The sequence below is a fragment of the Triplophysa dalaica genome, chromosome 20 (assembly GCF_015846415.1).
Source record: "Triplophysa dalaica isolate WHDGS20190420 chromosome 20, ASM1584641v1, whole genome shotgun sequence".
In the NCBI taxonomy this organism is placed as follows: Eukaryota; Metazoa; Chordata; class Actinopteri; order Cypriniformes; family Nemacheilidae; genus Triplophysa; species Triplophysa dalaica.
The window spans coordinates 3,316,988-3,334,930 of NC_079561.1; the positions used below are offsets into that span (position 1 = coordinate 3,316,988).

At 37.9% G+C, this 17,943-nt stretch overlaps 1 protein-coding gene across 4 annotated transcripts in view; it reads left to right on the forward strand.

Annotated features, from left to right (window-relative positions):
- The first annotated feature begins 8,543 nt into the window (after positions 1–8,543).
- clstn1 (calsyntenin 1) overlaps positions 8,544–17,943 on the forward strand; it is a 33,945-nt gene continuing 24,545 nt past the window's right edge. For all 4 annotated transcript variants that reach the window (XM_056733304.1, XM_056733307.1, XM_056733306.1 and 1 more), the window contains exon 1: positions 8,544–8,850. In XM_056733304.1, coding sequence (XP_056589282.1) covers positions 8,763–8,850 — 88 coding nt within the window. In that variant the 5' untranslated portion in view covers positions 8,544–8,762. The remainder of the gene's footprint in view (positions 8,851–17,943) is intronic.

The window sequence follows — 17,943 nt, forward strand, 5'->3', positions numbered from 1 at the left end:
CATGTTAATGCAGATAACAGAGCGACCGTGTCTGATCTCTGGAATATGATCAATATATGTCACGTATCATATGAAAATTTATCATTTTAAGTTTTTGCATACATTTTAAAATAGTTCAAATTAATTTATCAGACTATAAAAGTAATGTCACAATTATTTTTCAAATCTGTAGTTTTCCTGTCCTTCAAGAAGTCGGACACCTCACGTCAAACTTTTACTGGTGCATAACTTAAGGGATAATTTTGAACCTGGTATGTTTTGCTTAGCTATGTTACACTATATAAGTCCCGTGTACCTCCTTTGGCTCGTGGATGGTTTTCACAGTACCCAGATCCACAAACACTAAACTTAAAATTAGATAGCAGCTGCTCTCACAGTATCTTATCCTACGACAGATTCCCAAAATACCTCTGTGATGGGTAGAAGAGTGCATCTGACTTTTTGAGACAGGGTCATTCCGGACAGGTTTGTCCACTCTCTCCAGCAATGTGTGAGCGTTACTGTGGCTTTATGGAAAAACTGATATTTTCTTATGTAACTTAACAGTGAGAGGTCGGATGCTTATGATGGTTTTCAATGTCTGTGAGAATGACGGTTGTAATTATTCATTCCGTTATGATAAAAATAAAGCACAGAGACGGAAAAGGCCCTTAGTTAAACATATTATGGAGATAAAAAGAATCAGTAGCTGACTGGATGTGATTTAAAGAGAATGAGCACCTCTCAACGTGAGCTAATGTTTCTCTTTTGTATCAGGGAGGGAAATATTCTCTCACCTCACGCTCTGTTGGCAGGCTCATATGAATCACTTTGGTTTATTCTGCTGACACGGCATGTATACGGCAGGCAGGAATTTAATATGCAGCCGATGGGAGAGAAGAGCTATGGGTGCTTGAGAGGATCAATAATTGAAAGGTCACAGAGAGTAGCTGAAATGCGGCTTGTGAGCTATAAGAGGAGCCGCTGAAACGGTGTGTGTGTGTCACCTTTACAGATAAGGTGAGGTTTATTGAGAATGTGTGGATGGTGGCATTGAACATAATGTTCTTATTTCTGTGGCATCATTTATAAGAGCTCTTATTTTATTTACATCACTGCTTGTGTCTTATGGGAATCAAAATCTGAGGCTACCCCAAAAATCAAAGCTTTTTAGTTTAATTGCATATAAATCTGTTTAGTGTGTTGGCAAAATGTTTATATGCTCTCGTACTTGTAGGTCGGTTTGGATAAAAGGGTCTGCTAAATGAATAAATGTAAATAAAAGTGCTAACTCTTTACCAAAATGTTGTATTTCGCTGCTGTCCTTCTGAAACCTCGTATCTCCATATTTCATGTTTTAATTTTTTGCCCATAGTCACCCTTTATTTTTATTAGTCATAAAAAGTATTTAAGAGTGCATTCCAACTTTGACAACACCGTGTTTAATCTATTAAAAAGTACAGTGTTTTTTCCATTTTCTGAAAAATAGTAAATTTGGCCAAAAGACAGCAATCCTTTGTTAACATTAATGCATTAGCTAACACAAAGTAACAATACGTCTACAGCATTTATTAATCTTAGTTCATGTTTATTTCAACATTTACTAATACATTTTTTAAATCAAAATTGTTAAAACATTTGTCAATATATGAATAATTGTATATAGCCCAAGATGAACAAATGCTTATAAACTATAGCCTATTGTTTATTGTTACTTCATGTTTGCTAATGCATTTACTAATGTTAACACATTTAAAGCCTCAAAAGTTTTAGGATTATGAAAAATGTTAAAACAGAATGCAAAATTTCTGAGTCACATCATTTATGATCAAAAGTCAGATTTCTTTGGTTCCATCGAAGCACAAAATGCTGTTTGGAACAATCTCATATCATGCTGGGATAATGTTTACAGTACATTCACGCATTTGGCAGACACTTATCCAAAGTGTCTAACAGCGCATTCATGCTCATAATATACAGTAATTGGCATTGACATTTTATTATTACATTAGAAAAATTGATTTTCCTGTTATTTGTTTTGTATTCTGTTCCATCATTGTGTTCAATTTTCATAAGCAGTCTTCACAAAACAGAGGTTTTATTAATGTAAATAAGCAAAAATCATCTTTATTTGCTTGAATGACGGGCTTTGTTTAAAAAAACTGGCCATGATTTTTTTTCATTTTATATTGAGGCTTTTTAACTGAGCCAAATCTTTCTGTGATTGTTCTGAACCGCTGCTGATTCTGCGGAGCATCTTTCCAGATTATACAGTTAAGATCTTCAGCGATAAACCCCTCGCTAAATCAAACTTCACCCCTATTAGTTCTCCCTGTCATCCGCGCGGAGCCCCTTGTCCCTTCCACAGGAAACTGTAATAAATCCAGCCACCTTCAGCTTCACCCACGCTCCATATAAGCATGGCCACGAAATAACAGAGGTGTGTATCCACAGCTGTGTCCGGGCAGCAGATTTTCTCATATGTTTCCAGTAAATATTATAACAGAGGAAGGATTGGTCGGCCTCCTGAATCTCTCGACCCAATTACACCACAGATAGAACAATTTAAGTGTGTGTTTTTGTGTAGCCCTTTGCTTTCCTGATTGTGTGTGTGATTCTGGTCTGTGCTGGTTTGTCATGCCAGGATTGCAGTGACCCATGGAAAAGCACTGCCCATATAGTGCTCACCCGTAAAGGGCTTTACGGGTTACCTTCAGAAGCTAAAAAAGGTGTCTCGGGGGATGGCTGTCTGCAGGTGACTGATGGGGTCCGTGTGGTTGTGTGTGAGTGTGTGATGGCAGAATCCTCGCCCCTGACTGCTCTGTGTTGGGAGATAGCGGGGCATGATCCAGCATGTCAACATTGAGCTTTTGTGTTGGTCACAGATCAGTGCCTTTTAAACTCAATTGTCAATCCTCTTTACAAAATAAATATCTCTTTAAAGGAATGCTTTTAAAACAAAGATGTATGTAAGACAATAAATACTAGATACGTGTAAATCTAGAGGTATTCACGTGAGACAGATGTTCTTGTCAGTCATAAACAAACAAGTCAGAGCACAGATATTAGGGCAGCAGGTCTAATGTAGGTCATATTCCAGTGAGTCTTTTCTCCAGGGAAAGTCATCTAATTTTCTTTCGGATTTAAGCATCAGCAGGTTTAAACACCCAGATTCATCCTAATAAGACCTTCAAAGAATACACAGCTCCTGTCTTCTGCTGTGTTTGACTCTGACGCACCAGCGTCTCGTCTCTGTGGACACCTACCAGGCAACAGATGAAAATGTTCTCCATAGTAGAGAGGCAACACCTCTGAAGATAAGAGCTCAATAATTGAAAGATCTCTGACAGCTCCGTCTCTCGCACTCACTCCGAGCGTGTGACATGTTTACACGGTAAAATCTCTCCATGTGCACAAAAAGCCTTTGAAATAGCAACCATACTAGTTTAAACGAAAAATTAAGATATGAATCGATAATTTATTCAATATACATTTTTAATTATGTTTTTACAGGAACATCTCTTCTGATACAAGAAAAAAGGTAAAATGCCACTTTTTGTTTGAACATATAATTTTAATGTTTTTAATTCTAGTGTTTTATTGTCTTATGTATGCCTTTCATAATTTAAGCAGGAATAATACAAATTCCTGGAGATGGTTTAAGACTAGGCCTAGACTAAAATAAATTTCAGAGCTGGCTAAACTATAGTGAACGAGCACTTTCATATCTTTTTTTTCTAAAACATGTTAAAAATAGACTAATTTCCTTGCTTAATCGAATCTCTTTCCGGGAAACCACCCCTTCATGTTTAATAAAAAAATATTAGCAAAAATAAACAAATCTGCAGAATGAGGTAATCAAACAATTGTGGGGCACTATCGACCCCTCACGTAGGGAAAAATGTACTATGCTAGTAAATGGTGACCCAGAACTGTTTAGTTTCCCACGTTCTTCAAAATATCTTAAAAACAGAACAAAGTATTTTATACAGTTGTGGAACAATTTGAGGGTAAATTGTGGGTGAACTTCCCCTTTGAAATAATTAAATGTTGATCATCAACTTCAGGAGGTTAAAGTTAATATCAAGGTGAGTTGTTTTTGTATTCTTTTATTAAATAAAGTGAAAACTGTCCTGGCTTCATTACCATTCCTACTTAACAACATGTGTCCGTTGTATACTGTGTTTTTTTGTTTGTTGGCTTATTACTGATACAGTAATGCTCCCTCATTTGTAACTCACTTTGAATGAAAGGATCTGCTATACAAATAAATGAAAATGTAACTTCTTGGGTGTAACAATGCAAATAAATGTTGCTGTTCTTGAAAACGGGACCGTTTATTTGTTCAAATAAAAACAACTACATTGCAATGTGAACCCCGGTGTAAACTGTTAGTCGAAGGTGTAATGTTTTAATGGGCTTTTATCTCATGGTACTCTGTTGTCTTCTTTATCTTTGCCAGCCAACATTCCTGGAAGAGAACAGAAGAACACGTGCTGAATGCAGATTATTTCCTTTTAGGAGACAGAGGCTTGATACGTAAATTACCTGGTGCATTATTACTGCAAGCCTATTAGCATTGGCTGTTCGAATTTGAATGAATCATAATATTGAGTTTCTTTCTACGCCTTCCGTTGAATATGCATGAAATACAATAGAAGCAAAGCTAATGTTAAGAAATTGCTCAACACAATAGTTAAAGAGTAAAAACATCCAGAAATGATCTTTGAATTAGATTCACGCCTGTAATTGAAACTATATGGAAAAGAATATATGACATTTGTTCAGGATTGAACAAGTGCATCAGTCTTTTAAATGTGTCAGTTGCCTCCCATTCTTCCTCTCTTCCTGTGTTTACACGTCTCACAGGACCACACACACAAGAATGCTGAAATCCTTTTATCCACGAGCACTTTTTGCTCTGTAATGTTATCTCTTATGATGTCTCAAACACCCACCGCTGCACTAACGTTTCAGGGTTTTCTTTTCTTTTGTGCAGCCGAAATCACGGCAGACTCAATAACAAATGCTCTCTCGCACAGGATTTCAAACACAAAGCTCTTTGGCTTACAAAACGAAAGAGAGGAAATTGTTTCTCTATTATAATCCAAAGAAAATCGTCACACAAAGGGAAAACAGCAACAGCACAAAGGACGCCTAATATTACATTGACGAAACTGATATTGTTTAGCATAAGTACAAGAACGGACAGAAGCAAACAGGACAGACAGATGCTATCACTTTAGTGTCAGTGTACAGTAAGAAATGCAAACCACAAATAGAAACAATATGAGAAATGTTATGGAAGGTTTAGTGAGTAGGTGCGGCAAGAAAATATGCTTGTGTGGTTGTGAATTGGGCATTACATAATGCATGTACTGTCGGTTTAAGAAAGGTAATATCATTGTCTTGAATCTGAAAGCTATGATAAAACAAAGAACAGACATTGGAAAGACAGAGTGAAGAATGATACAGGGACTATTGTTTCACGGTTAAACCTGAAGTGATTTGAGATATAAGATGATTGGGAGGAACCGAAGATAATAATAATTTGTTACATTTATATAGTGCAATTCTGGGCACTCAAAGCACTTAACATGGAAGGGGAGAATCTTCTCAACCTCCACCAATGTGCAGCATCCACCTAGATGATCTACAAGATCTGCATGGATGCTTATTTTACCTTGAATGACAAATATTAAACGTTTTATGTTTTCACCAATCAACTATCTTCATAGGAATATAAATCTGTAACAATTTAAAGATTTGTTCTTTCTCACTGGCGTGCTTGTTTACAAACGTCCTTCAACACATAAAAGCCCATATCACCATGACTGCCTGTTCTGCTGTCTGTTACTATTGGAAACAGAGGAGAAAGATCCAGACTGAAGCTTTGTTATAAAAGAAGAGCACTGGAGTTTAAGGAAGGCACATCAACACTTTGCTGAAGTGACTCAGTCCTATTATCTCTGAAGGGAATGCTTGACACGAGGAGATTGGGAGTCTAATATCCCCCTGCCTTGAGATGGTGACGCTGATTTAAGTTTGGAGAATAACATGAATTCACTAGGACTAGAATTTCTTTGATGTCTTGAGAGGTTGCATGAGAATCGTTGTTTTCCTTCGGTCTCTCGTGCGATTTTCTTTCTCTGTTGGATGATTCACTGAGAAAACAACAGGGATGAAAAATTAAATAACACACACTGTCAATAGAGCCGCGGGTGGGCTCAGTTGTAGAACGTTTGATATCGAGATTTTAAAAAATCTGGAATGTGTAGTATTCTTATAGCGGATATGGGATGTGATCATGTCATGCTTTTAAAAACAATCCATAAGAATCGGTTGAAAACACATCTCTTCCGTCTGCACCTAACTGATCGTTTCTGATTTCTATATCTTTTCTAAAATATATTAAAAAAAGGCATGCTTATTAAAGCTAAACTAAACTTAGCACTGTACACTGTAGTAGGCTTTGTCAGAGATGTTTTTATTGCTCTTATGCTTTTTGTTGTCCTAATGTTTGACCCAATTGCTTCCATTGTTTACCCAACTTGTACAGTTTTTTTCAATAGTCCTACTAAATAGTATCTTAATACTAAACACTTGCAAATATCTTCTGAATATTTAAATGAATATATTTTCATTCAAAAAAGGATGAAAGGAGTCAGGCAGTGTGAGATGTCTCTCTATGACATCATAATTTGACATTAAATGGATAGATTTGTTTTCTCACTGTGCTCATTGAAGAATATGATTAATGATAGACTCGCCATGTGTGTTTCCTCTGATTATTAGCCTTTAAAACATCTAAACAAGCCATTATTAGACAGATGAAGTGTGTGACCAAACTGCTCATCAATTGAGCTCAAAATACAGACGAGGCTTCTAAAAAGAACCACAAACAACCTTAGCTTATTCCTCAAAACAAGATCTTCTGCCTCCCTCCCTTCATATGAGAAAATCTATCCTCCCGACCCCCTCCCTCACCCGTCCTTACCCACCCCATCATTTTCTCTGCGTGCTGAAAGACAATGTCCTTTTGAGATGTCCTTCAAGTCTGAAGAAACAAAAAAGCAACACATTGGTCAAGAAAGTTTGCAAAATGCAACACGAATAAAACAAATGTCTATCTGTGTAATTCACATTTAATTAAATAGCAACAGATTTAACGCTGTAATTGGCCCCGAGAAGGAATTACATTTACTTTCAGGCATTTGGCAGACGCTTATCAAAAGCGACTTACATTGCTTTATCCTATACATTTTACATAGGTATTTGCAATCCCCTGGGATCAAACCAATGCTCTTACCACTGAGCTACAGGAATTATTGCATGTTTCTTATATAAATGCAATAGAGTAAAGAATAACCTTGTTTGACCTACTGGTGCACTTTCATTTACGATTTGTGACCAGTGTTGGGTGTAACTAGTTACTAAGTAATTAGTTACTGTAATTTAATTACTTTTCCCTTGAAAAAGTAAAGTAAGGGATTACTCATATGTTTTCTGTAATTTAAATACAGTTTCTTTTGATGTTATTAAACTAAATACTTTGTTAATTATATGCGTGTGCAATAGCGTAATTGACTTCAAAATTCAAAGTCTTACTTTAAAATCTGTGCTTTAATGTATAATTCTCACATTTGTAATACTTTGGTCAGTTAATAATATTATTTGAATGAATTCAATAAGCCGTTTCATGTCTATCCTTGAATCACTTAACTAATCAAGGTTGATGTAGGATATATAAAGTAATTAGTAATGAGTAACTAAATACTTTTTGGACAGAGTAATGTGGACAGTAATCTAATTACACTATTGAATATGTAATGAGTAACTAGTAATTAATTACTTTTTCAGAGTAACTTACCCAACACTATTTGTGACCCTGGATCACAAAACCAGTCTTAAGTCGCACGGGAACATTTTTAGTAAAAGACAAAAATACATTGTATGGGTCAAAATTAACGATTTTTCTTTTATACCAAAAATCATTAGGACGTTAAGTAAAGATCATGTGCCATGAAGATATTTTGTACATTTCCAACCTTAAATCAAAACTTTATTTTTGTGATTGGATGGCCTGCCACAATGCCCCTGATTAACAACTTCTAAGGCAATTTTCTCAACTTTTAGTTTTTTTGCTCTCTCAGATTCCAGAGTTTTAAACAGTTGCCAGCCAGATATTGTCCTATTCTAATATAAAACTTATTCATTCATCTTTCGGATTATGCCAAAATCTCAATTTCGAAAAATTGACCCATAAAATGTCCAGGGTCACATTTGATGATTTATGACACATAATGGGGATTTGCTCGGTGGATGCATAAATTAGCACGCAACTCCTCCAAACATTGTAGTATAAATCATGTTAACGAAAGCTTTCCATAACAAATCATAACATTAACGCTCGAGCAGTTTATGATAACAGAAAACATCGTTTTAACACATTCAAACCGCATCCTTCCAGCGCACCCCTCACACCCTGTCTTTATCGCTCTGAGATTTGACTACGCAAAGGGCAAAGCGGGCGGCCCGCACTCCCACAATAACACGTCGTGACGTCAGCCGGGCACCGCTCCCGTTGGATGCAGCTGCGGAGCGGCGAGAGAGACCGAACGGTGATCTGAAGTGCAGAGCGGCGGCGGCAGCCATTTTAGAGCTACCGCACTAATACCACATACACATCTTCTGGATATTTTCAGCGACATCTGATTTTATCGGACGAGAGGAGACGGAGTCGCATTGTTTCCAGCTTTAAGTGTCTCTGTTACAAAGACGGGATGCGGATCGGCGGGGTAACGTTAAAACCTTTCGCGTCTGCAGTCGGTCTGCTCTTGGGACTATTATGCGCGGCGGATGCGGCTAAAGGTAAGCGGCGAGACCCGAGCGTGAGAAATTGCGAATCTCCACAAAAAGGCAAATAAAAACGTATGTTTATATTTTGAGTTTTCATTCAGTATTCTCTCTCGCTCGGCCTGATAATACCCGGCGTGAGAAAGATCTGGCCATCATCATTTTAAATACGTATATTGAAGGTTGGTTAACGTGTCTGTTAATGTGAGTGGTTGAGGCGTTTGACAGTGATCGCAAATAATCGCCCGTGGATGTTGCGTCCGGCAGGTTCATCACGCGCAATCGTACGCGCGCATTATTAAAAATCAATCCGCCTCGTCCTGAAAATATGTCATTAAATAACACCGGTGCTTGTCAGCTTTGAAATGTCCGATCTCTTATACGGTTCCGCTTCACTTGACATCTATTTTTAAGTGTCAATCTTACACAACAACCATTTTCTGTGCCCACACCCGTGACCGACAATTCGGCCGCTATTGTATACAGCACATCATCTATAGATGTATTATCTATAGATGCTTATTCAGTTTCGTCTTCTTGTTTGTCACTGTCGTGATTTGTTTTTATAAGCTGTTTGTAACGACAAGATCATTAAGGGAAGAGATAAAGAGCCGTGCGCATTGCAGATCCCGCGTGGATTACTGTGTGTTGGGTGATTTTGGGGATTCGACTATGATGACACACACACACACACACACACACACACAAACACACACACGCAGTTAAATATGACTGAAGGACATCGCTGCAGGTGCACGCGCAGCAATGCATGCACGCACAGAGAGAGAGAGAGAGAGAGAGAGAGACATACCTGTTAGTTATATTATGCATTACTCAGTCTTACAGGTAACAGTGTGTCTTAAAATACGTGGAATAATGACGTCATTTCACAATACTATGTTTTTTTTGTTTGTAAATACAAGATTCCACTATTTTTAATAGAGATGATAATAATTGTTTTTGTCATAATGTAGTTGGTATAAATAAATAGTAAAAAATAAATAATCAAGAAACTCCTGAGATAGGCACAGGCTCCCCGTGACCCGAGGTAGTTCGGATAAGGGGTAGAAAATGGAATGGAATGGAAAATAATCAAGAAAGTGTTTTTTTATTTGGTTCTTCAATGGGAGGAGTCTTCATTTACATATGTGACCATCTTAAAGGCTAATGTAGTTTTCTTCATCTCAAGTGGAGCTGTTGATCTATTGTTTTAGCCTGAAATGTTCACATACGTGTGTTGAAAGCGTAGGGAGCGAAACGCTTCATGTCCATATGAAGGACTTATGACATAAGTTCAAAACGTCTATACATATCTCTGTTTTCACAAGTGTGCATCACAATCGTAAATGTCAACCTCCGCAGAAGAATACGGTGTCACAGATTTTATAACTCTTGGTTAAGTTTATTACTCTTGATGGATTGGATAGAGTTTCTTTGAGTTTGACCTGCTTTGTTTCAACACACCTGCTCACTTCCCTGCTGTTATCAGTCGAGTTGTGTAAAAACCCCACCTTTACACTGGATTGCGTAGCCCTGCAAACAGTCATGAGAAGTCGTAATGTTTTCACGGTTTAATAATTCAATACTTCTAGAGATGGCTGCTGGATTTTACGTTTCCTAAGAATTGTGAGAGGTTTACCAAATTCCGTAGAACAATGAAGGTTCAGTTTGATGAAATCTTTGCAAAGATGAAACAAAAAAACAACTTCTACAACTTTGACAGATGGTTGTTAGATTGTAAGTTTTAATAGTCAAACTTTCCAAAATCCAACCAGATTTTTATAACTTAGAACATACGCAAGTGCCGAGCTTGAACTGTCTTGAACTAGACTCGATCGTGGTTTATATGTTAAGGGGAAAGTCTTTAACTCTGAGAAGATCTTAACTACTTGTCGAGCCCTTAAGCATTGCAACACATTTCAAATCCGAAGAGATTTCGCACAAACAGCTGCTCATTCAGCTCCCGTGCCTCCAATGTTTTGCTTGTTTCAGCAGTCTGACTCCTGTAGCTGTATGTCTTCACTTACAGAAGGCTTGATGGAAAATCTCTCTTCCCAAAGAAACTAGAACACTAAAATCGTTGGTTTTGCTGATAGCTAGACATCCATTAGCGCTTCACCTCGGCGATGTCGACTTTTGAAGGGCCCATTAATTCTCTGAGGAGAAGGCGGATAAAAAAGCTGAGTAGACTTTGTCTCTCAAGGAGGTTCTCTTGTTGTTCCTCGTAGAGAAACAACGCAGTTACTGTTGTTGACGCATGCTGTACTAAGTACTTAGTTTTAAGCTTCCTGAAGAATTGACTGTTCATTATTTAGGCGTTAATGGTGCAAATGTGGAAAGCATATTTATTGAAATAAAAATATTTTACTTGTCTCAATAAAGTCTTAGATTATCTTTTGCGTCCACCATAATGTGTCGTATGTTGTTGTTTGTTCATGGAATTTGAACAAAAGGTCTCTTGGCCAGAACTCAAAGCTGCGTGCCGCAATAAGCACGTCACAATGCGCCCACTGTTGTGCACAACTCCGATATTCGTCATACGTACCGAATCTTGTATTTCAAGGACTTAAGCATAACAGATTACAAATCACTGCATCTATTTTTATTTTTAAATTGCTTTATTTCGCAGTTTTGGTGCAGGCAGTGTGGCAGAAATTCCTCCAGACAATCGGTCTTAGTCATGGCTGCGGCCGGGCAGTCAGTTGTAATTTCATTGGCCCCTTTGCGAGTTGAATTGAGTCAGTCATCTGTCAAGAATGGGTCGCTGCGTACTGAATTTAGGTCTGTTAAGGTCTATTGTTGATCTTACAGCATCAGTAAACTGCATTTGAGGCAGAGAATTGTATGTTGGGAGCTTTGTTTACTGTGATCTTCTGGGAAATTGACTCAAGACATTTACAAGAATTTATTTGGCTGATGACTTTTCAAGGTGACATACGGACATCATCAGTATGTGCGTTTCCTGCGACTCATTGACTACCATAATAACTAAATGAAAGGTGTATTCATAGAAAAATCCCTTTCTTGGGCACAGAGGAAGAACAGAACAAAGGTATATAGATCATTATTCAGTGAGACCTTAATGCAGACCTTTCGATACCTATTAGGACAGTAGCGTAACCCCACCCCTGACCTCATTACCTGATTACATTTCAGGTCAAGCTAGTACGCACGCTATGGATAGAGCCCATCCATTCTGTATCTGTTTTTGGTCCTTTGTTAGTCGGATAAATACATCCCTCTGCGATTCCGCGGCTCTTGGCGTCGTCCAGGTGAGCTCTATGGGAACAGGTAACCAGAGAGGAGGTGTTACCTGTGCTTGAGCTCTGTGCTGCACAGCCTCTGGAGGTTTAAAAAGCAGCTCTCTGTTCCGTGGCTCACTTTCACTCTCACTGGGCCATTGTGTGCCTCATACTAAACTTGGATTGAGCACCATTCACACCGCCCTGCCCCCATCCTCCCTCAAAAAGGCTTTCCCATGTTGATCTGTTGCATTTGCCGTGGTGGACAAACAGACACTTTCTTGAGTACACATTGAAGCCCTTGGTGTGGCTGAGGGTTCTCTGTGTAACTGGTGGATATTTCAGGCAACTACGTTTGTGTGGAGGGTCTCAAACCTCAATAAACAGTCAACTCTCTGTGACTGATTAGGGCCACTTTACCAGGAAGTGACAATTTGTAATTCCTGTGCAAACTTATAAGAGTGATTGCAGGACGTTGACAAATTAAAACGGCTTGTTAAGTCGGCATGATTAAATTGCCTGTGTGTGCCTTTGTAATAATATATTCAGGCAGTTAGATGTCCGTTCTCCTTTGTGACAACATTCACTTTAAGCTGTAAGGCCTTGACTCACCGAGCCAACGATCGGGCGTCTGACAATCTCAGGTGGTGTTTAAAGGTGGGGTGCCACAGTGTTTCATGCATTCTGACTTCTGTACAACGTGCTGGTTTCTCATGCTTGACATGGTCAACTTCTCAAAAAAACGAGTTGGTCTTATAATGTAGTATTTCTGACCTCGATACACTCCTCCAGCGTTTGTATGGATTTCAGAAAGTTTTTTCGAACTTGAAAATCTATATCTTAACAACTTTTGTTAGAACCTCAGTGGACAATTCTCCCGGAAAAGAAAGTTCACGAAGTTCAGCTGTATCTGTTCATATCATTTCGGTGAGGATTTTTAAACAAACGATGGATAGAACGCTGGATTTGTAGATAGTTAGAAACTGATAGATGGAGCGGTAAATGAAACGCACTCAGTAAGTGAAACTGAGTCATATGTCTGTGTTTTGTTGGCAAATGGGTGCACACGTGCTTTAGTTCAGCCCAACCACTCCCCACCAGCAGCCCCTCATGGAGCTGTATCTGTCATTTATAAATGTGATAAAACTAAAGACTCTTCGAAGTTTCTAAATATGCAATACTACTCTTTAGGTACTCAAGATTAATATGAGATTGGCAGAAACTGTGTGTGTTACGTCTGCTTTATGCGTCAGTTGGCATTCATTTTGTTAGTGTGTTCTTCACTGTTTCCATTTCTTATGACAAGAAAAAGACCAATGCCTGATAATGCCGGTACTGATTGAAATTTAGGTTAAATTAGGTTATGAATTAAGTGCTTACAAACTGACTGAATGTTGTATTTTTTTATATATTTTTTTTAAATGAGCAAAGTCTTCCTGAAACGGAAGTTGTAATGCCGTTTTCAACTTTCAGGAATGAGGAAAAATTAGCATGGGACATTTTTTTTAAGGAATTAATTGGATCATTGCAGGTCTGGCCATTTGATGGTCAATATCTTGCAAATAAAAGATTACGTTTGGAGATGAAGAAGTCATAAAAAAAATGATGATCCACCTGTATGGGTAAATCATTTATAATAAACATTGCAATTTGAAAAGTGTGAGTTTTCAGTTCATTTCATATTGATCTTAATATTGTTATAATGCATTGTGTTGTATTTATGAAAAATAGTTTTTGAGGGTTTGTTCTGAAGCATCAATAGCTCATTTGTACCTTTGTAATGGTGGTTTAGATTTGCCGTTGTCCTGAATGAGGTCCACTCAGTAAAGACACCGCAACAAAGGCTTCATAATATGCCGCTTTCAAAGGCATGTTGAAGTCTTTCAAGGTGTAGATCTGTCGTTAACGTTCATTCTCTGTGTTAAGACATTAAAGTGAAGGAGCTATAGGAGACGGTCTGTGAGAAATCACAACCCGCTTACACTGGAGGTGGGAACGGAGGCGTCTGTTGTGTTAATTGACAAGGGCGGTGGTACATCACACCCTGGGTGTGATCACTATGCCAAAAAAAGGTTTCCGGGCCATACTGACCGCAAATAGGCACATCCACTAGAATGTAGGGAATAGGGATGTAACAATGTTATCGATACTGCAATAGCAAAATTGTCTCCATATTATGGTGGTCACATGACTGTATGAAATGATAAGTTGATGTTACCTTTGTCAAGGTCCATCTGGCACAATTATTTTATTTTATAAAAGGGAGTTTTAGGTCATTTGACCCATCTTTTTTTAACGTAGCACTGGTGCTACAGAGTTTTAATGTTTTTTAGCACAGGCCAAACAGTTTTTTTGAAATTTGAAAAAATATACACACAAAAAAATATTTGTAGTTTATCACATAAATAAGCAGGTAACGGACGAAGGACATTTATGTTACAGTTGGGTAAATTACGGCCATATCATTTAGTTTTTTCATTTAGTTTTGTTTTCCAATTTTTTACTATACAATAATTATATATTTCTCCACATACTGTAGTATACTATTATATGATTTACAATGGTAAACTGCAGTAAATTTTTTCCTTTTGCAGATACAATGGTGTTTTTGATATATTATATTGTATATATCAGTACTGCCTCTAAGCAACAGTTATGATTAGACGATAAAGAAAGGAGGATGCTTATGGCACTTCTCCAAGTCATCATTTTCCACCTTAAATATCGTATCAAACACCGCACAGTGGACGGAATACCGAGGTTTTATCGTAAAGTGAGATATCGTTACACCCTACTCAATTGTTTAAACGTGTGCAAGTAAACAGAACATAGGAGGTCCTGTCTGCACAGCATTACTTTGATTTTTCTTATTCTGGAGACTGCATGTGCATGAGATGTATGACTGGCCAAATGGTTTTATGGACATTGCAAGTTTGCACAGATTAATATTTATTCATTCATCTGATGTTATTTCTGCCTGTTTGTGGATTTGTTGCTCATGGCAACGCTACTCATGAAAGTCAAGCTGTTCTGTCTTTATTGTTCTTGAAGGATTCTGGCAGATGGATGGACTCACAGGGTTGACACAATGACCTTTGCTCTACCCTCATCAATCTAACATTATGATGCAGGGAATGCTCACATTCATGCTTTGCTATTGTTTCAGAGGTCCTCTGGTTGCATTCAGATGTTTAAGAATGTCGCTTGGACCCGAATGCTGTTTTTTAAAAGGCTGTCTACTAGCCCCTGCCATCCCCACCATGCACAATAATGGGCAAAATTAGTCTGAACATAAGTGCTTGGATTGATTGGTTCATGCTTGAGTGGGATAGAAACAATTTCCATGGTCTAGTGAGCCAACAGTAAATGAAATGCTTCCGCTAGGCTGTAATGATGATTGTAGTTTGTCCTGTAGAGTAATTTATGACCAAATAATTGCAAGAGTCTCACCACCCAAGTGTAATAATCTTGGGTCTGTTTAACAAAACAATTTTTTTTTTACAATTTTGATCCTGATAATAATTATAAATATAAATTATTTATTTGTATTATTTGTTTGGATTATTATTATTATTTGCAATATTTTACAAGGTTTCAAAATGTCTATAAAATGAAGGAAATTTATGTTATTTTTATATAGTTAAATATTCTGAACGTAGTATATCAAATCTATTGTAACTTTGATACAAATACAGCTTTGAAAAACAATCTAAAAATAATAATTTACTTTAATATTTTACCCAGTGTTTTTGTTGATATAATGCAATTTGATCATGTTTCAAAAGACATCTATGAAAAAGTCATGCTTTTACAGTAATTTTATGCTTCCCTTTTCATGTACCAACATATTGTGCCGTGACCTGAACGAAATGAAAATAAACCTCCAGTGTGATCTGTTCTCACATCACTCTGTAGCTTTGACCTATGACTCCCTTCAAAGCATATGTGCCACATCACAGAACTTTGTAAAGTTCCACAAGTCCGTGACCTTGTAAGTAAATGAAACAAGAGCATCTCATTATGGGATTAGATGTCAATGGGTTTACATGTTGGCTAAAAGGATTGCATGCCAGGCATAGCACAACAGTCCGTGACCCGGACCCCCCATCTGCGCACATGCCTCCTGCCCAGACTCTGCAATAATAGTTTTTCGACCATCCAGATACACAGCGCTACAGTAGCTGCACACGGTCTGTATCACATCCTAGATTTTAATGACGGTATCTGAATGAATGAGCTCTGGATAGGCATGTAAAAGACTGTGACTATGTGATTCTTCGCCTGCCAGCTTCAATATGTGGGTTGGAATGCTGAAATTGGCATTTAGCGTTTGGATATAGAGATGTTGGCTTGTTCCGGGTGCCCCCAAAAGACCGTGATAGAGATGCGTTTGTTTGTCCCCTGTATATACTGTAAATGTACACAAAACACAACCAGGAAATCTTTAAAATTGGACTAAATTACCCAACCCTGAGTGCTAGTAAGTGGGAGCTCCGAGGCAACCGTGTCTCCAAACTCGACTGCATCATTAGCCGCTAATTTCAGCCTGCATGCATTCAAAAGATTGAATTAAGCCTAAATGGTTTAATTTGCGGATATTAGCCAAATAACTGTAATCTGGAGCTTGGATGGCGGTTACGCTTGTCAAATTAAAATATTGTTTTCTGCAACTGTGTAAAGAAGGCACATTTTCTCTAAAGATCATGTTTAATGGATTCTAACTAAACATAATACACTCACTTCCACGTCTCGATATTCTGTTAATTAGATATATAAAGTGCACAAATTTAATACTCAGGTTTGTGTAAATCCAACACGGTGTCAGAGGAATTTGTGGCAGTAACGAAATTGAATCATGTACATGCCACGAATCTTTGAATGTATTTTAATAGGAAGTATATTATCTGATGGAAATTCATGCATGTTAGCTCATTCATATGACTTCTATGAACACGGATCAATAGATTCAACATTTTGTGACTATGTCCCGAACCGCCATGTTGTTAAATCATAATCACCCTTGTTTCTGAATGGCTGTTAATCACACCGGTCTCACTGGGTCTGTATGAGCCCATGACACTTGCGTTGGTGTGTTGTCGCTGTGCAACTAGATGTAATGCTTCTATGTGTAATGGATGTAAATATCCAGCTGGCCACATGATGTACTAAACCAAATGCATGTGCAAGAACGGCACAGTGCTTAAAAATATATATAAACCACATCAGAGCTCTTTTGGTAATGTGATTCATTAACTGCCAGCCTCATAACCAAGCCTTCCTCTTTGATACCCAGCCAGTCAGACGATAATGACGGAAACCAGAAATTTGCACCGGGTTTTTCTAGCGTAAGCTGTTTTAATGGCTCATTAAGGGTTTAAGAACATTTTAAGAAGTTTGATTGCTGTTTGATTGGATAATGTGTTTCTGTTGAGAGAAGTGATATGTGTACCATATGGTATACAAGTTGCCGTATGCGTGTGTACGTGGGAGTTCTGCCAGTGCTTAGCAGGTGTTTGGATGGTGTGTTGAGTTGGTCTCTGTAACCGGGATCGCTGCCATGGATAAATGCTCTCTATCTCTAAGGGGTCTCAAGAACCCCCTTATTGAGATGAACCACATCATCACCAAACAAAGACACATTTACATGTCCAAATCGTCCATGGAGCATCTTCAGACATTGTAGAATTCACATTCTGTCAGCAAGCTTGTGTCTGGTTGTACATAGATTGTCATTGATGGTCATTTTGTGTGTGTGTGAGTGTGTGATTATGTGATGATACACAGTGTTATCAGTATGTTTGTGTTATAGCAGGAGTGTGGCTGGAGTGATGAGAAACAGTTCTTAGTAGATATAAGACCAGTTTAA